Below are 20,363 nucleotides of genomic sequence, written 5' to 3'. Positions count from 1 at the left end.
CTGCGTATTTGTGTTCATTCTCTGTGCAGCTTTTTCCTGTCTTTCTTCAGGTGGTGCCATCCACGATATCAGAGAATTGAGTGAGTGTAAAGTCTGAGAGAGCTAAGTGCTTTACTGAATGTCCAATCACAGTTTCCTGTAAGGAGTTTAACTATAGCAGATGCATTTATATATGTTTTTTGGGTTTTTTTCCCCATTCTTCTGATACATTTGTTTGTAATTGTAGTCTAATATTTAAGGGGTTGTCGCTTCTTGCTAGAAGAACAAAAACACATTAACATTCACTGGTATTTTTGTATAGTTCCTTTAATAGTGTAAAGCAGAAGGTATTGAGTATTTATCTTCTGATTGCTCTTTTCTATCCAGGATTATCAAGAGGAAATTGCTGTAGCCCAAGAGAACAAAATCCAGCTCCAGCAAATGGGAGAGCGACTTGCTAAAGCCAGCCATGAGAGTAAAGCATCAGAGATTGAGTACAAACTTGGAAAGATCAATGACAGATGGCAACATCTTCTAGATCTTATTGCAGCCAGGTAACACAATTGTTTTGTTTCTAAGTGCTACATGGAACAGATAAATGTACTAGGTTTCTTGTCTGCCTTTGCATTATTAACTGTGAGTAAGTCTGTTCTCAGCCATCAGTGCAGTTCTGTGAAATTTACTTTCCTGTTTGCCTTTGTATCATTTCTTCAGATATTATTTCTTCAAGTAAAAAGGAGACAACTCCGAACACTATCAGCAGAATCACTATCAGCAGAAACACTATCAGCAGTTAGAATTACACAGGATTGGTGACAGCCAGATTTAGTGAGCCTTGTGTCAATTCCATCTCACTTTAGATGAGCACAGAAATCTGGGCAGAAATGTAATTTAAAAAAAATGGCAGAGCAATCGAAATAGTGGATTTGTTGTTTTGGTTTGGATTTCCAGAAGAGCAGTTCCAAAAATAATAATGTTTGAGAAGATAGGTGTATGCACAGCAGATTCAAGATTCTTTATCAACAGGGTAAAAAAAAAAAAAAAAAAAAATGTAACAGCAGTTTTTGTGACTTAGAGAAATACAGGGCTGCTTGTTGATATATGAAGAAAGACTTACTTGTTTCAGTATTTTGTGCTCTGAGTCACGTTACAACATCCCTCCTGTTACAGGCAGTAATTTTGTCATGTTTTGGTATATGCAGTCTATAAAATGTGTATGTACTCTCTATTTTCCACTTCTCCAATTAAGGATATTTGAGTTAATAATACTTTAGCCTTGCTTACAGCAAAAATGTTTGCTTTGTTGTATCTTTTTAAAATCCATTTTCATATGATTTTACTGCGTTCCTACTCTGAAACCTGTAAGCAGTAAGCAGTAAATTTCATGTAAGCTGAAGCATTCTGGTGGCTCCACATCCTTTTATAGCATTTGGTTTTAAAGTAATGAAAGCTGTATACTTCTTGCAGAACAGTAAAAACAGGAAGTGGTGCAGTGCTGTCAAGGAGCCTGCTGGTTTCAGAGGATGTGATACATCACCCATCGTTGATCATAACAGATATTCACTTTATTTTTATGTGTCTTTAGAAACACCCACTCAGACAATTTTTCAAATGTTGTGTTGAAATCATACCTTTATGAAGTTTCTAGTGAAAAGCAATGGCATTCAGAAATTGTAAAATATGTCTTTAAAAGATCTGTATTGTCTGTTCTGTATTAAAGATCAGTGTTCCATAGAGAGACAGATAAGGGTGTCATTCTTGAGGTGAGGGCAGGAAGGGTAGGTGTAAACTGAGATATCCACTTAAACTTTTTCATTCTGTTATCGTGAGGCAGGATGTCAAGTCCTAGCTCTAGACTAACATATGTGAAATATTTATTTAGTTTTGTTCCGAGAACTAAGCCTTCAGTTTAGCCTTCTTAATTCATGCTGGATATAAAGTACAGATTGGGAAATGACTGGCTGAAAGCAGCCCTACAGGTGGAGATCTGGAGGTGCTGGTTGATGTTTGGCTCAGTATGAGCCAGTAGTTTGCCCTGGCAACCAGGAAGGAAAGCCAAATTCTGATGTGCATTAAGCACGGCATAGCCACCAGATCAAAACTGATGATTCTCCCACTTCATTTAGCATTGGTGCAGCCTCACTTGGAATATTGTGTGCAGTTCTAGGCTCCCCAGTTTAAGAAGGCCCTTAAAAGCATCCAGAGCTGGTTATAAGGCTGGAAGTCAAGTCCTTTGAGGAGCAGTTAAGGACACTGTGTTTATCACACATGTAGAAAAGGAAATTAAGGGATCATCTTGTTGCTCACTAAATGTCTCTGCAGAGGGGAAGCGGAGAAGGAGGTGTCCATCGTTTCTTGCTGGTGTCTAATGACAGGACTGATGATAATGTCTTAAAGCTTCATCATGGTTGGTTCAGAGTGGAAATTAGGAAAAACTTAGTTAACAAGAGGGTAGTTAGGCACTGGAACAGGCTTTCTGGAGAGGTGGTTGGTGTCCTATACCTGTCTGTGCTAAAGAGGCATGTGGATAATGCTCTTAATGACCTATCTTAACCTTGAAGTTTTCCCTGATGTAGATTAACAGTTGGGCTTGATGGACATTGTAGGTCTCTTTCAACTGGATCTATTCTATGCTAGTCCATGCAGTTTAGTGTGCTCAGTATTATCATATGCAATTAAACATATAACCCTTTTCATTTCCAGACCTTACTTCAGTGAGAAAAGATGCAAAGTATGAATGTTGCATTGCTAAGGTTGGGAAGTAAATCCTGGAAAAGATTGATGCTAAGTTCTGGAGATTTTGCTAGTTCTGTTACAGCTCAGACTGTTAGCAATTAAAACCCAGTTAACTAATTCCTAGTGAACAAAAATGTTTGCATCCCCCAAGGTACTTTAAGAAGGCTGACAAGTCTCTTGTGAGCATGTTGTTATATATCAGAGTATGTTCCTACTTTGATATTTTTAAATTTGGGATATATCATATAACATGAATTTTGGCTGCGCTCAGCTAATAAATGCTGATTAATTTTTCTGCTATTAAGAATGAAACACACTTTCTCCTATTCTGGATCCTTGAGAATGTTAATAAATGCACATTTTTATCTCCAAAACCCCAGTCATACTTCGTCTGGAGCATTTTTTTAGTGTTTTTATTAGAATAGTGTGGTAATATGAGTCTGAATCTTCACTTGCTGATTTTATGCTTGATGATGGAACTTCTTCATTCCCTTGTAAAAATCTTTCTTTCTCACATTCTGTTTCCATACCCACTTTTAATCTCTCCATTATGAGGAGGTCTGTAACTGAAGAACAGACAGCTGCAGAAATGCAACTGTGTTTCTTTATCCAAAGACTTATCTTTCTGTCTTTTTAGAAAATTTTCATCCCTTCAGAGGAATTTGTTTGATAAGTGATCATGCTGCACTAAGTGTTATAGATGTTAACTGCCAGCAAGTACTGTATTTGCTGATACTGCTTGGGCTTTGCAAAGAAGGCTTTGTTGTATATTTTTTTCCTCCCTTCCCCTTGCACTCATGATCCACATTCCTGGAGCTCAAGTCTGGCACATGTTGATGAATGCAGGTTTTATTTAGAAACATGACCACTTGTCACCATTCAGGCTCATGTTATCAAGCAACGTCTGCTAACATTTGTTTGGCATACAACATTTTCTGTATAGTACTCACCAGCAAAGAGAAGTTTGTCTCTCTTCCTGCCCCCATACAAAGCACAGTGTTTGCAAGCTTTTGGAGTGGAAGTTCTTCTTTTTAATGCTGGAAAATTTCATGGTGGTGGCAGAGGACTTGCATGCTGTGAGGATGGCAGAGGACGGCAGTGTGGATTCAGATCTCCCAGACTGTAATTGTGATATCACAAGGCAGGCAGCTATTTTTGTTTGTTTTTGACTGATACAGTTCGTTCTGAAGTCTTGTTTTGCTGGAAAACTGAAATGTTGATATGTGGAAATCACAGCCTTAGTTGTTTTCTGCTCAATTTGAAAAGTTAACAACGCGAACAACTTTATTTTACAGCTAGTGCTTTTGGACCTCAGATTAGGATTTTGTAACTAATGCAGACTTACAACTATTACAACTTACTACAATTTCTTTGTTGTCTGAAAGAAACTGTTGACTGGTTTTACTGATGTTTTTAAATACAAGAGTGTATATACCAGAGAGAAGGCAAACTGTATTTGCTCACTATTTGTGTCATCGTGGCTTCATGCAAAAGGCAGAGAAGGAAAAAGGCTGTTAAAGACAATATTTCAGACTTTAAATACTTGATCTGTCTTTGCATATTGATGAAAACAATTCAACTGTTTGTAATACTAGAACTCAACCTACATTTCCTTGGATTTTTGATTCAACTTCTCTTTTTCTTTCTTCCCATTATCTTTTCTACAAATTTTTCTGGGTTTGTTCAGAATTCTTTAAATTTATTCTCTGAAAGGGAAAACTGTGATCTGATGAGCAATTATAATCGCTAATACTACTGTCATGATACGTATTTGTACAGTCCTTTGATTTTACATCTTTTTTAAACACAAAACATAATTTTAAAACTGATTTTTTAAACTGATTTTAATAGTGATTTTTTTCCCCACAATTTTACAGACGAAGTGTTTCTTGAAACCTTGTCTCCAGTTCAGAGTAGAATTTCTTTTTTCACTTATGTGTTTTCTGTTGGCTTTATACATATTTAACTAACATGGTCTTAGTGTCTTTTTTTCATGTTGCTTTTTAAGTTTAATATTAGCAACCAGCTGTCCAAATGACTAATACAGTAGCTATGAGTTCTATATGATGCATTGTTACAGATTTACAAGGCTGTTCCTGTTGAAGTCTAAGTGGTTTCTAAGGCTGTCTGGTTTAGGATCAGTTGAATTTACAGGCGTTTGGGTATCTTACCTTCTAAAGTTTAGAAGGAAAACTTAGATATACTGGATGTAAGAATAGATTTTCAGGGTGGCTGGAGCCACTTTATCGTTCAGACAAAAAAAAAAAAAAAAAGGAAGCTCAGCATGTTCCAGGAAGCACTTGTTTATTTGCTTCTATTTGTACCATGGTAGTTAGATTCTGTACAAATAAAGAACAATATGAACAATAACTGTAGTGGGGTGAGGGAAGGAGTTGTCTTTACCTTGAAATATGTATTTAATATGTCACTTCATTTTTCTTTTTGTCCCTTGAGGTCATGTGACTGAAAATAATGCTATTTAGGTGCTTTTACTGTTATTATTTTTTTTCCTTTTTTTTTCCCTATGTCTGACAGAGAAGTAGTCCTATGCAGTCTTAATGAAACAAAGAGGGCATTTTTTGATTGGCAGGGCCTGTATCAGGTGTGGCAGATACCACACAGATTTAAATAAATGCCAACACAAGTTAGAGCACTCTAACGCTGCAAGTAGGAAATGTCTGTTTCACAGCTAGATTGCGAACATTAGAATAGTTTTTCTTGTATGCACATGTGACATAATTCATTGTTCCCTTCTCAGTCCAGCACTCATGCAATAGATGAACAGCATCTAGCCTTGAAGGTATAAGCAAAAAATGGGCTGGATTTCATTCCACCTAGACTGGCAAACTGTGAGTTCAGATGGGTGATAACCAAACTTCTTTCCTGACTTAAGAGCAAGTTCCAATTGGTCCAAAGCCACAAAACACTGTATGTATAGCACACAGATAAGGAGGCAAAAGCGCCCTAGACATTGATTGCTCTCCTCATGTCTCTCCAAGGCTAAAGAAATAGCTGTGTTTTAGAACAACCTGATGATAGGGAGTGGGCGGTCTTCCAGCATGATTGTGTTGTCTTCGTTTTTTTCATTGCTAGATTTTTAGATTACCCAATTTTTTTTTCAAATTGACAGGATTTTTTTTTTTTTTTTTAACATAACCCTACAGCTGAGACTTTGGTCTGGAAGGTGCATTTGAACTGTTCTTAAGCGTGTTTGGTGCTAAAGAGCCAAACATTTGACTATCTACATGTAAGAGAGGTCTAAAAAGGAAAAAAAAACTAAAATAAAGAAGATTTAATAGTCTTGTAGCTTTTGAAGTTGATATTGAGATCTCAGTGTTTCTCTTTGGTAAGGAAAGGAAACCCATACTAGTCTCTTAGGGATCAGCTGCACCTACTGCATTAAATACAGAAACACTTGATAGATTAGTGTTTTGGAAAAAATGTAAATTGCTCTGTTTGAATTATGGGATAGTCAGCATTTTGATTGTATGATGAATCCGGAAGTCTGTTTTCAGCCCAATTTAGTTGGTCTGTTCCTAGCTGAAGTCATCTCATAAAGCTTTCTGATATTGAAATACTTGAATGGAAGAGCTATAGAAACATAAAAGGGAATGTTACTCAAAATTGTTTGTGGTACATGATGGAAAACTTTGGAGCAGAAGTTGCCATCGAAGCTGTTTCTTTGAAATCCTCCTGAAACACATGGTGTAGAAGTTCTCCTTCAGGTTGTACCTTCAATGTATACCTATGCTCCCGTTTCTTTTTCTTTACAGGGTAAAGAAGTTGAAAGAAACCCTAGTTGCAGTGCAGCAGCTGGATAAGAATATGAGTAGCCTGAGATCTTGGCTTGCCCACATTGAGTCAGAGCTGTCCAAACCTATCGTTTATGAAACTTGTGACTCTGAGGAGATACAAAGGAAGCTAAATGAACAGCAGGTAAAATGCAAAACACTTATCAAGAGCACAATGGCTTGGGGAGAATCGAAGTAGTGTGTCCCTGGTCTGCTTATATCCAGATCAGTGCTGAGAGGCATGAGGTAAAAAAGTGTTCAAATACCAAGGCAAGTGGTGCTTATTGTGTCACTTATAGAGCCTTCTGCTGGCTTTGACATCGAATCTACCTGGAGCTGTTTGACATTCCCAAGAAAGGTAAGGCACCAAGAGACATATCTTGAACAAGCTATTGCAATCGTTTTTCCTTTGGGGTTTGTGGTTTTGGGTTGTTTGAATTGTCCGTTCCAAAAAGCAAAACTGACACCTGTTAGACCTTGCAAATTTTGCACATGCTTGAAAAGGACTCTTTTAGCAATCTTTCTAACTTGGTTTTATTTTGCAGCTTGTTTTGAGAATCACGTTGCACGCAAAGATGCATGAACTATACACATGAATTTAAAATCAGTTGTTCTACAGCACACAAAGCTTTTTGTAGTCCTGGAACAAAACAGTCAACATTAAAACAGGCAAAAAAATATGTCAACCAATTTTTGGCATTACAATTGGTGTTACTCCTAAGAACATTTACTTTAATTTCTGTTTACTATTCAACTTCACTGCTATGTTATATGCCTTCTTCACAGATTATATCTCTGTGCGGTAGAAGAAAATATGTGGGTGCTTCATATTCAGCTGCCCTGTGTAGTTTTATTTAGAAGCACTTCACTGGGAAAGACTGTTCTGTTGTGTTCCTGTTGGTACTTATTTAGCAGAAATGCCTTTTTGGTTCTTCACTGAAGATGAGTTATATGCTCTTCTGAGTTCTTTCATGAGAGAAGAAAGAAATGTGTGGGAAGAGGAGAGCCAGAATGCTTTGGAGACCGTTAATTTATGAAGTACATAAAGTGGAATTTTGATCTTTAAAGCTGAGTGTACAGTTGAGGCCCAGAAACCTCCTCAGATTTTTTTTTTTCTGGCTCCCCAACTGATTTGCTACATGGCTGTGCAGAACTGCTTATTAATATTCTATCTGCAATTTACTCAGGGTTAATAATTTATAACATACAAGTATTACTAATGAATTGTGTTTGTGAGATGGTAAAGTGCTGGGCAGGGCTAAACATTGCTATCAATTAACTAGATACTTGAATTTTTTTCTAGCATCTCTGTGCAAACATTCCACATTTTTGTTATACACACTCCTTATGGGACTTACTCTGGGTATGGTGACTGGTGTATCTCTGCTTTCTACCGTTTCCTTAAAGTGGTTCCCATGGAGTGACAGCATGCAGCAATTTTCTGTGGAAGTCTGAGTGGTTTCACTGGAACTCTAAAGGGGAGAAATAGAGGTTAATTTTATACTGGGAAGATACCATGTTTGGAATCTTGATGATTTGATTTGATAATGCTGCAAACCATGGTCATCATTTAAAAACAAAAAACCAAAAGCAAACAAACAAAAGAACCTCCGATGTATGGCAACCAGTATTTTTGTTACTAGGAGGGTATATCTGTGTTTGTTTTATCTTAGAAGGCCATTAATGTTGGCAATCTCAAGAATTTTATCCCTCTTTTGTCTTCCCTGTTAATGTTCTTTTCCATGCTTAATCTTCCACTGAGGCCATTATCTTCCCTGCTCATACTGCTACCAATTGCTCATGTACAAGATTACATTAAAAATATTATGTGGTGAAAGAGAAGGGACAAGGTCCATCTCTGTAACTTCATTGTCTACTTCTCAGCATCTTCTTCAGCCAAGAATGAGCTTTGGAGGTTGCTGGTCTCTGTAGTGAAATTAAGAGGCAGTTCAAACTGGATATCCTGGGGAAGGTAGTGTAACCTCACTGCAGCATTCTTCTAGGGTTGAAAGCTGTATTTCAAGAGTTACTTGTTTACTTTCTCAACCTGCTACCACTTGAAATTGAAAAATTGTGTTTGCTTTTGTGATGATTAAAAAACCCAACCTGTGTTTGGGTGACAGTGGTGTGTAGAAGTAATGCTCCTTCTGTAAACTAACCAAAAGGCTGATTGTTTTCTAATAAACATAGAAAATTTAAAAAGCTGAGAAAGAAGCTGAGTCTGGAGAAAAAATAGATATCACTTTTTAAAAAGTTCTGAATATGAATAAAAGATAATTCTTAGGAATCCTCGGGACCACCAATGTGGCAGTTCTATCTACTGCTCTACCCCAAAACAGTAAAGAGGAGATTGTGTTACCTGAACTTGCTTAACCTCAAGTTTCATAGCTGTCTGGAGTGTGTTTTGTAGTGTATTGAAGGTATTTATAGCATCAACCCTTATATAACTTTCCAGGATAGGGAGAAAGAAGAACAAGTACATTGTGGTGGACGAACAAGTTCTAGGCATGTGAAAGGGCCACAGCTGAAGAAGAAAATATTATGATTTTACATTTTATGGTCTTGTGACAATACTTATAAAATACCTTTCTGTTTCAGAGATGAGAAGAGGGAATTAAGTTATTGAGTCAATCATCACAAAAAAACCAAATCAAATGACTAAGATAACATTTCTCCATTTCAAATTTGATGGAATTTTTAGATGCCACATTTAGACCTTGTTTTCTGCTGGAAGGCTATTTCAGAACTTTGTATTGCTTGTTGTTAGAAACATTTGTCTGGTTAGAGCTAATGTTATGTAGGCACAATACCTTGACACTAAATTAATTTTTGTGTTTCTGCTTTTCTTTACTAGCAAAATTATAAAGAGCACTTTACCTCTACTTAGCCTCAGGCTACTGTGTTCTTGTTCTCCTAAAGAAAATTTCCCATCTTTAATTACCCTAGCAGATATTTTCTTCACCTGAACCAAAAGCGCATCTAATATTCTAGATGCAATCTGTCACTTTCTGATGTAGACACATTAGGACTTCTTGGTCACCTCTGGGTTTACGTTACCTTGACCTTGGTCCTAATTTTCCCATCTAGTATTCTGATGGTTCATTGCAAATTTAGACAGAAGCTGAGGAGGGTGTCTTTTCCTTGTGCTTATCCATCAGAAATAGTCAATTACTTTCATGGCTTGTCTCAACTTGAAGCAGTAGCTCAAGATGGTAGTTGAAAAGATCCTTCAGGAAGAAGCGCTATCACTAGTGTACGGCAAAGTCAAAACCAAGGAAACAACATAAGAAATAATACTGATCACATTTAATATATGCTGAGATAATGAAAGTGTGTTTTATTTCTGTCCTAAGCCTTCTTTTGCGCTTTTGTTTAAAATGCTATAAATTTTGAAAGTTGAAGGAAAATGTTCCTACTAAGTATGCAGTGTTTGACATGTGCTGTTGCCATGTCAGACGTGCCACTGTGGAGCTAGCTCACCTTTGTGAGTAGGCTTACAAAGGGTACCTCCATCAAACCCTGGCAGTAGATATGAACAGGTTTTTTTGCCACACTTCTCTTACTAACTTCTGCTTTACATTCTCTGTGATAACAGTGAAGGGCTGGAAATAATTGCACCATTCATTGATTAAATGTATGTGAAAGATCGTCAGCTCAGCATGCAGTTTGTCCCAGGTGACGGTCTGATGTTCATAGGCTCTGAGAGAGCTGTTCATGCTGCTAGATTCTCTTAGCTTCATTGATAACATTGCATCACGACTTGTGCCGTCACAAGCACAATATCTGTTTTAATTTGTTGGTTGCTTTTTTTTTTATGTTTGCAATTGTATTAAATTTGTTTTTAAAAAGTAGAGCAGAAATACATCTGTTTTTACATATTTTGTGATTTCTCTTAAGAATTAATTTCTTCATCTGCAGGAACTTCAGAGAGACATAGAGAAACACAGCACAGGAGTGGCATCTGTTCTCAATTTGTGTGAAGTGCTTCTTCATGACTGTGATGCCTGTGCCACAGAAACAGAGTGTGACTCTATCCAGCAGGCTACACGCAATTTGGACAGAAGATGGAGGAACATTTGTGCAATGTCAATGGAAAGGCGACTGAAGTAAGTCTATAACACTGGCAGTAGTTCTTTCCACAGGCACAAATACAGACTGGGATGTAGGTGATAGGTTTGTAGTTCTGAAAAAAAGGATTTAGGGATCAGGAAAAGAACATACATTAAACAAAAGTCAATAATTATCATGAGGTGGGGAAAAAAAAAAAGTTGCATTATTTTGTGTCATTATACAAAGTACATATGTCAGTTACCAAATTTTGCTCACATGAGGCCTTTGATGGAATGCTGTCTGATTTCACTTTACTTTATAGTAGTAATGAAAAAGAAACTAGGGAAAATTTAGGTGGCAGCAGTGATTCCAAAAGGTTTAGAAAACATGAGCTAAGAGACAGAGTTATAATACCTACATATACCCTACAACTTCTTAGATTGATGAGTGAAACTAATTATCTAATTAATTTCTAATTAGAGTTTTCATCTACTAATTAGGATTTTCATCTACTTAATGTTCCTCATCAGTTTCTTATATATGAAAATTTTGATTTGGAAGAATTTTAGGAATGAACAGTTGTCTGCAATTTCTTAATCTGACTACCTTAGATGAGCAAGCAGGGGCAGCAGTATCTGTGTACCTTGGGTTTGGTCTTATTTACATGCATGACTCACATGCTTAGACCATCTGTACGCTGTATGCCCATGGATTCCAGATTTTTGTCTGAAAATGCTGGATGGAAATATGACAACACAGTGAAAAAACAAAGACCAGTAGATTTCTATTCCCATCTAGGATAGCATGGATGAATTTGATAGCTAGAAATATGTAGGCTAGTTTGGGCCTATGCTGTATGCTCTGAGCTGGTCATTAATGATGCACATTCATGTAGCTATTTAAACTATATTTATGATGATATTTTCTGTATCTTTTTAAGTTATTAATCTACGTAAATTTTATGAATTTCCAAAATGCTGAATTGAACTTTATATCATGGGATATTCCTAATGTACTTAGGTACTTATTTAATTATTTTAAGCAAAGGGTTTATTGCTTTTATTGTCCTGTTTTGTATCTACAAGTTGTTATCTTTAACTTTATATTGCTTCCATTTTAATTGGTGCTGTTAATAGATTTGTAACAGTAAATTAACAGTTATATTTATTTAGAATTTTAATTTTTATAGCAACAGTTTCTCACTTCAAAGAAAAAAAAATCCAGATGTCAAAACTCAAGTTCAACAACATATCATCATTAAAGTTTGAATTTTGCCTCAGAGTATTGATCAGATTCCTCTCAGATCCACGTATCTAAGATACGGGAAAAACATCTATATGCAAGAGCAGACGAAGTTCTGCTGTGATACAACCTGTCCTCAAAAAAGATCTTATTTTGAACCAAGTGGTCTTTAAGTTCTTGGGATTTTACAGTCTCAATATTAAGCTAATTTGGTGACGGAGTCAAGAGTCAACCACTAATTTCACATGCTCAACTGAAGTCAAATAAGAGGGCTCCTAAAGTAATGCCTCCTATTTTATTATATTGACCCACGATGTCAGAGGCAGATGTTAGTGGTATGGCAGTAGAGGTTGAGCCTTCCCAACAATATTCCATTACGTTTTGTTGCTGTACAACATATGGCAGCAGAGGGGAGCAGTCTGACAAAATGACTTCTGGCATGGAAGTGAGTATAAAGCAAAGGTGTGGAATTGAATCCCTCCATGCAAAAAAATTGCACCCACTGACATTCACCGAAGCTTGCTGAACATTAATGGAGACCAAACAGTGGCTGTGAGTGCAGTGAGGTGTGATGAGTAGTGTGTTTCAGCAGTGGCAACTGCGAAGTGAAAGACAAGCCACATTCTGGACAACCATGCAGCTTTTCACAACCATGACATGCAGGCTCTTGTTCATCACTGGCAAAAATTGCACATCTAATGCTGGTGACTATGTTGAAAAGTAGTGTTTTGTAGCTGAGAATTTGCTCTATCAAACAGTGGTATTGTGCTCTTTGTATTTGTTATAGCTTCTGTGGTAATGAATAGAAGGTATTACTTTCAAAGCAACCTACACAGTTTATTTGAAAAGTTTGAATAACTTTTACCTTTTTTGATTTAAAAAAAAAAAGTTATGGTATACATTGAGAGGTGATATTTTACCACTTACTGGTGAATGCCAAAAAAGCTGAGCAAGTTCATACCCCTTTGTAATGAAGAATAATGACCAAGAAATTTAAAATGTGTACTGCAACATCTCCAGCATTCCATTAAAAAAAAAAAAAAAGTTCTGCAGTTGATGTAGTGCAGAATGTCTAATCTCTAAAATATTGGCTTAGGTGCCTACACTGGCCTTTATTTCTGAAGTTATTTAGTGTGTCCTATTATTTTTCCAACTCCTATTGCATGATTATAATGTTCTTTTTTATACTGTTAACAAAATTAGATGCATTAAAAAAAACTGCCATCGTCTTATTCCAGCTCAGTCTAGAATGAGCTGCTCTTCCCTGATGTCTGTTTATCAACCCTGCTGTCTTAGATCAAGAGCAAGTTATTGTTTGATGCAGTACTCATTTGCTGTTGTTGGTGATTATTTACAGTGCTGTGGGTCATCTGGCCTTTAGTCTGAGCATTCCCTTAGTTTCCATTATCTATTGCAGAATTGAAGAGACGTGGCGGTTATGGCAAAAGTTTTTGGACGACTACTCTAGATTTGAAGACTGGCTAAAAATCTCTGAGAGGACAGCTGCTTTCCCAAGCTCCTCTGGTGTGCTTTACACAGTTGCTAAGGAAGAACTGAAGAAATTTGAGGTGATTTATAATACTTGAAACTCAATATCTACTGATCACATTACACCAGCCAGCTGGTGTTCTTCCTTCTCATACACAAGTCACTCTGCAGACACTGTATTAATATAATGGAGTTTATGGTTTTGCAACTGGCCTCACTGGCAGGTTTCTAGGAGGGAAAAACAGTTGAAGGTGGAAACAGAAAATGGTAGTAAGTCAATCCAGCCTCACATGCTGTTTTCTCGCCACAGTTAGATTTCTTGGCATTTTTTCTTCTGCAGTTCTTTTATACACTAAGTCAGTAGGTGCTCATAGCATTCATTAATCATCTCCCTTCAGTAAGTACATTTTCAAATGCATGTTATATGTCCTAGCTTTTGCTTCAATTTTATCCCTATACTTCTTTTCATAACACTCTGATACCAGCTCTCTGAACACTTTTCTTTTTTGATACAGAGTAAGATGTCCCCATGTGAGATCCTTATCCCTGAAATGCATGTGCATGCAAGTATTGTTGTATGTCCACATGGTGTCCCTCGTGATTTAGAAGTTAAGCGTATGCTTAGAAGTCGACAAGCTGTCACTTCAGTTAGTGCTTAACGTCTGGTTACATAACTGTCGTTTCTCCCACAGTGTGATGCCTTGTCTCATGATTACAATGGATTGTATACATATGTATAAAGGACACATAGTTCATGTTGCTAATCATAGGTGAAAATCACACAATAATAGAATCACAATGGCTTGGGCTGAAAGGGACTTTAAAGATAATCCAGTCCCAACCCCCTGCTTATGGGCAGGGCTGCCACCCACCAGATTAGGCTGCCCAGGGCCCCATCCAACATGACCTTGAATGCCTCCAGGGATGGGGCATCCATAGCTTCTCCGGACAACATCTGTCAGTGCCTCACTACCCTCTGAGTAAAGAATTTCTTCCTAATTCCTAACCTAAATCTCCCCTATTTTAGCTTAAAGCTATTACCTCATGTCATATCACTACACTTCCTGATAAAGAGTCCATCTTCAGCTTTTCTGTAGGCCCCCTTTAGGCACTGGAAGGCTTCTATAAGTCTCTCTGGAGCCTTCTCTTCTCCAGGCTGAACAACCCCAGCTCTCACAGACTTTCTGGAGGTGATCTGGCCAGATGAACTTCTGCTCAGTTTTAGAATTACGAGAATATAGATAAGAGAGAAAAGTGATTCTGAAGAAAGAAAACAAATTGTTTAGGCAATTCTGTAAAAATCCAGGTGCTAGAAAGTATTTACTCTGAGGAAGAAATACAAATTTTAAACAATACCTAACACCAGGCAATGCTTTTTAGTTTAACATTTAATTCAGAAAACAAACTGTGAAGCACTGATTCAGGTTTTATTATTGCCATTCGCATCTCTGAATGTACTGGCCAGGCTCTGTTGTTAAACAGTACCAGACTTCTTGATTAGGGTGAGGTAGCTTACTACTGTATAATAAAGTTTACTTCCTGGACACGAGTACTCTGTCTCAGACTTTCTTCCCATTGTCACTTTATTCAGTGATCAGGATCTAAGTGCCTTGTTTAGCAAGCTTTCATATGAGAAATAGTACCAAAAATGTCTTGGCTGTCTTTTGATTTTCACAGCTGACCTGACATTATCCAAAGTCTGTTTCACTGAACCTCAGTTTTTACGGTGACCTTCTGTCTTCTGCAGCCTTGTGGAATTTTACTGTCTACAGAGTGTCAATGGGAACTAGCTGCAAAGTGAAGTTTAGCTGCCTTTCTGGAAGTTTCTAGAAGCCCGTTTTTGCTACATTTGGGTTCTTTCTCCTTTTCCTTTTCCCTTCTCTTCTTCATTATGTATTTTCTTCCACTACCAAACTGGAAGAATGGAAAAGGCAACAGCTGCAGTGTTCAAAATTTAGTGGAATTCAGCAAGTGTACTATAAACTCAGCAGCTGATAAATAATAACTGATGCAATTTAGCTGACACTTTTTTTCTAACTTTATTATCCCCACTGTATTCTTAGTTGAATCAGTTGGGTTAAAAAAAAAAAAAGAAAAAAAGAAAAAACAGCAAACCATGTAAGAACATTTTATTTCCTAAGAGTAGAGATCAGAGATGACTGTCACTTAATTCACAATACAAAGTCAAACTGTTTCCTCCCCAGTTGTTTCCTGAGAAATGAAAAGAGGTTATAGGGTGGAAGGCAACAGATGAATTCTTGTGTAGCTGAACTGTGTAAGTATAGCAAACAAATGCACTGTTGTTCTTTTTGCTGGACAAGTCTTGGTAACAGGTGAAACAACAACTGCGTGCTTGCGGATTGCACGATCCTAGTAAATACAGTCATATTTATGCCTCTGCTATGAAAATAATCTCTCTTTTTCTCCTTGTGCTTTTTTAAGTGAATTCAGTTTTGCTGAGCATTTCACTCCAATTATAAACCCATTTGATGCTTGTTGATTGTCCCCTACTCAATTTAGCAGTGTCTTAAATGAAAGGAATAGTTATATTAAGAGAACTGTATGGGCTTTGATATTTTTTCTTTTTTCAAACCTACTTCTTAATCTCTGTCTTGTGTCTTCTCGTAAAAATGTGCTTACTTCTTTTTAGCTTTTGTACAATATGAAGAGTGTATATTGTTGAGAATGAAATCCTGCGTTAGCTGTTTCTAATGAGATTTATTGCTATCCATCACAATTCTCTAGTCTGTAGTAAGGGTAATGTCTAGTTTTGAGAAAGACTTTGTTGGCATGGTAAACAATATTGGAGAGCAATTTTGTAATACTGCAATGCGAGCAAAAAATTGATCACTTTCATCTTCCTTGTGTTTAAGAGAAATATGGCGAAGTAGTCTGCAACCTGAAATCTTCTTTTGATTGATTTTCTCCTTGTGACAACAGTAGAGAACGTATTTTTGAAAATTTTTCAAAAAATAATTTTGGAAGAGATTAATTCAGTCAACTCATTACATGGTGTTTTCTCTAACATGCTTTGTGATTGCTATTCAAAACATAAAGCTGATGGTGTCTTATGCATACATCTTTAGGCCTTCCAGAGACAGGTGCATGAAAGTCTGACTCAGCTGGAACTGATTAACAAACAGTATCGCCGACTGGCCCGGGAGAACCGCACTGATTCTGACTGCAGTCTCAAGCAGATGGTCCATGAGGGGAACCAGAGATGGGACAATTTACAAAAGCGAGTTACCTCCATCCTGCGCAGGCTAAAAGTATTTTTTCTATTTTTAAGCTTTCACTACTATCCTTATGAAACAGGGGTGCTCCAGAAACTTCCATATTAATGCATTTGCAGAGTTTTTGAGGGGGATTTCTACCTTTGGAAGAGGAAGGGAACTTACTATTCTTTGGTTATTACAAAGAGAACTGTAGTCTATAGGCAAATGCTTGATGCCCTTGAATACCACCTCCTTCTTAGTAGTTAACTTTCATACATCTGTTAATTGTAGATGAAGGTGGTACTACTAAAGCGGAAACCCTGGAAATCGTGTAGGAAATAAAAGAAGGTGTACTGATTTGGGGTTAAGTTTGAAGGGCATGAAAATTTTTTCTCTGGAGAACTAATATTGCTGTTTTTAGGGGTCCTGTTTAGTCATTTCAGACCACTCCATTTCTCACTCTCCCTTACCAGCATTTTATTGGCCAACGTGAGGAGTTTGAGACAGCACGTGATAGCATCCTGGTGTGGCTAACAGAAATGGACCTGCAGCTGACCAACATAGAGCATTTCTCAGAGTGTGATGTCCAAGCAAAGATAAAACAACTTAAGGTAAAGAATAATGGAATGGAAAGAGGAGGAGGGAAGAGAAAAGGAATATAAACATTCATGGAGGGAAAAAGAAATTAAGAAACATTATGCCAAAGTGTGGTGTGATACTGCTTGATACTTGCAGACTGACTTCATCTTCAGAAGTTCTGGGATATGTCAGACTTCAGTACAGATTTTCTGCCAGCATAAAAGATCTTTCAGCAGTGAAAAATTAACAGAAATACAAGGGTGATAGTTTTCTAATTAAAGGAGGAATTTTCAGTAAAAATACTGGCAGGTCTCTGCTATTACTGACACGTAACAATTACTACGTTTTTCAACCGTTTCTGAATAAAAAAAAATGCATTGTTTGGTGTAAAAAAAAAAAAAAAAAAAAAAATACCAGCAGGGCTCATATTATGTTATCCAAAATTCTGTTGTGTTAGCTTTACAATCTGTGTCCATTTTAGACATTTGGTCACAGACATGGCTTGTTTAGAGAAGAGCTTCCTTTCCAAATACAACAAGAGAGAAATGAGTTGGTAAACCGTGAAGTATCACTGTTTTTGACAAGAAAGACTATGGAATGCTAAATTTAATTTCTCATGACAGAATATTTGGAATCATTTCTGTTCTTTACCCACACCATTCTCACTGAAAAAAAAACCAAAAAAACTCTAAGACTTGCATCCTTAATAGCTTAGGTTGTTTTAATGTAGATTTCATTGATAAAGTATGGATTTTTCTTTTATAAAGGCTTTCCAGCAAGAAATTTCACTTAACAACAACAAAATTCAGCAGATAATTGTTCAGGGTGAGCAACTCATTGAGAAAAGTGAACCCATGGACGCAGCTGTCATTGAAGAAGAACTAGACGAGTTACGTCGTTACTGTCAAGAGGTCTTTGGACGTGTGGAACGCTATCACAAGAAACTGATCCGTCTTCCTGTGTGTACACTTACATTTGTATTTGTTTTATTGCCGTTTTACAATGTGAGAACGAGAAGAGAGAAAGATGTTGAAGCAAACTAACATGTAACTTTCCCCCAAAATCTTGTGGTTTTAATCTTGCTACAACTCTAACCAACTGCCTCCCTTCACTGCATGCTATTTTTGTCCTGTTTAGAGAGCAAACTTAATAGGTCTGGATTTTTTTGTAAACTGTCAAGACAATTCATACAAACTGGAAATTTATAAAGCATTGCTAATATATAATTTCATTGGCAGCTCATTAAGTTCTCTTTTATTTAAAAAAAAAAAAATGAAAAAGAGATTCTCTCCATGCAAAAAAGACAGAAATTTGTCTCCAGACTGAATAAACAGCTGAAAAAGTGAGAGCAAAATTACTTTTGATAATTCAAGTCCTACTGAAGGAAAGGAACAAAACCTAGGTTTTCCAAAATGTGAAGGAATATAATGAGAATGCTGGTCACGTCAAAGGTCACTTACACTTCCTATGATTTGATTCCAAAGTTTTCCTTAACTTGATGTCTGCATTACAGAGGAATCAGTAAAAAGTCTGGAGACATTTTCTTGATGTGAGACTAGGTGGTGCCACACATAATTAAAACGAGCTGGCATGCTGCACTTCCTTGTTCTGTTTTTTTTATGGACCTAAAAATAATGAAAGAGGAGTGAAAAAGGATGCAAATGGAAACCCCATAATTTGACTATTACCTAATGCTACTTTATATTTATGGTTTATATTTACACTACCCAGGCTGACCATACAGTGAGTGTTTCTGCATGTTGCATTGATTGTTTCTGTTCGTGTTATTCTTCTAGCTGACAGATGATGAACATGACCTGTCTGACAAAGAGGTGGATCTGGATGAATCAGCAGACCTCTCTGACATACACTGGCACGACAAATCTGCAGACAGTGTTCTCTCCCCACATCCTTCTTCCAACCATTCACTGCCTCTTGCGCAGCCAGTGAGAAGTGAGCGATCAGGGCGGGATACCCCTGCAAGTGTGGACTCCATCCCTCTGGAGTGGGATCATGACTATGACCTTAGCAGAGACCTGGAGACAGCTGTTTCACGGGCACTGCACTCTGAGGAAGAAGATGGAGAACAAGAGAAGGATTTCTATCTGAGAGGAGCAGCTAGTATAGCAGGTATGGTGGTAAATTGTGCGTCCCCTCTGAGTAACAAGAAGCGGATGTTACGTTGTGTGACTGCTTGGCCAAGATGTTAATAGAAAAGTATTTTAAATGGCCCCTGAAGATCTTAAATAGCTTTCCCTAAGTGATCCCAGTGGCCTTCTGGCCTTAGACACAGCGCTGGAAGTTCTCGGATGACTACAGCCTTGGAAAATTGCAAAGGTTTATGTGATATGACAAAGAATTGGCTGTGTCTCTGTGCCTGAAGCCTGCCAGACGGCATATGTCATCTGTAACAGCAATGTATCGTAACTTATTCTGACTAGAAGAAGCTATACTGAAAATGGCAAGAGGTGCAGAAATAACTGATGAAGAATTGCTGGGGGAGAGATCCACAACTCAAATCATGAGGTTCTTAAGTAAATCTTAACTTGGTCCATATCCAAGCAAGACTCCAACAACTGAGTTTAGCCTGAGGTGAGGTCTCAGTTCTCGCTCTCCTGCAAAGCTGGAAATCCCTTCTATGTGTGCATAGTTAGTATAATAAATCCTAATGAATGAAAGTTACTAAATGCAGCCAACTGTGAGGGAAAACTTAATGTTATATTATGCTCTGATCTTGTGGCTCTTCTGCTTTCCAGGTTATTGCTCTGAAAAGAGTTAGGTTTCCCTGGATATTAGGACACTTTAGCAGGCTTCCTGCATTTGTCTTCATCGTTTTTCCTTCTCCAGAAAGGATGTTTGTTTTTGGAACTGTTTATATACTCCATACCATGAAAAAGACTCCTGCTATGAGGACATGGCCATTGCTGAGCTGTCAATTTAGACTGTGCTTTTATTTTTTCAGATGTAGAGATCCCTGAAACTCTTGAGGCCTATGTAACGCTTACAGAAAATGCACTCAAAAATATTTCTGGTAGGCATCAAAAAACACTAAGCAGAGCCAGGTGCAAGTACTATAGTGCACAAGCATAACATCTCTCTCCTCTTATTGCATCTTCTATACTTTTCACAACTTACATCATAAATATTTCTTATGTGGCAGCACTGGCATGCTAATGTAGAACTATCCTGCTTTACTGCTGTGACTAAAGGTATTGTTAGGTGCATGGATGAAACAATGATATTTAAACTGTCTGTTCTCCCATGCTGGCTTACAAGATAAAGC

The 20,363-nt window shown here is 37.4% G+C and overlaps 1 protein-coding gene across 12 annotated transcripts in view; it reads left to right on the top strand.

Moving 5' to 3' along the window:
* Nucleotides 1–20,363, top strand: part of SYNE1 (spectrin repeat containing nuclear envelope protein 1) — a 286,948-nt gene that overhangs the window by 249,860 nt on the left and 16,725 nt on the right. For 7 of the 12 annotated variants that reach the window (XR_002433840.1, XM_021382260.1, XM_021382257.1 and 4 more), the window contains 9 exons: nucleotides 367–533; nucleotides 6,489–6,651; nucleotides 10,425–10,612; nucleotides 13,216–13,366; nucleotides 16,373–16,555; nucleotides 16,975–17,112; nucleotides 17,848–18,039; nucleotides 18,877–19,210; nucleotides 20,043–20,111. Coding sequence is in view for 10 of the 12 variants with exons in the window: in XM_021382260.1 (XP_021237935.1) it covers nucleotides 367–533; nucleotides 6,489–6,651; nucleotides 10,425–10,612; nucleotides 13,216–13,366; nucleotides 16,373–16,555; nucleotides 16,975–17,112; nucleotides 17,848–18,039; nucleotides 18,877–19,210; nucleotides 20,043–20,111 (1,585 nt within the window). In the remaining 2 variants the exon portion in view is untranslated. Of the gene's footprint in view, nucleotides 1–366; nucleotides 534–6,488; nucleotides 6,652–6,805; nucleotides 6,865–8,390; nucleotides 8,479–10,424; nucleotides 10,613–13,215; nucleotides 13,367–16,372; nucleotides 16,556–16,974; nucleotides 17,113–17,847; nucleotides 18,040–18,876; nucleotides 19,211–20,042; nucleotides 20,112–20,363 lie in introns of those variants that run through there. The other 5 variants (XM_021382266.1, XM_021382259.1, XM_021382263.1 and 2 more) reach the window with 3 other exon arrangements.

This window comes from Numida meleagris, unplaced genomic scaffold (genome assembly GCF_002078875.1).
Source record: "Numida meleagris isolate 19003 breed g44 Domestic line unplaced genomic scaffold, NumMel1.0 unplaced_Scaffold193, whole genome shotgun sequence".
Lineage (NCBI taxonomy): Eukaryota > Metazoa > Chordata > Aves > Galliformes > Numididae > Numida > Numida meleagris.
This window is presented reverse-complemented; position numbering and strand designations above follow the sequence as displayed.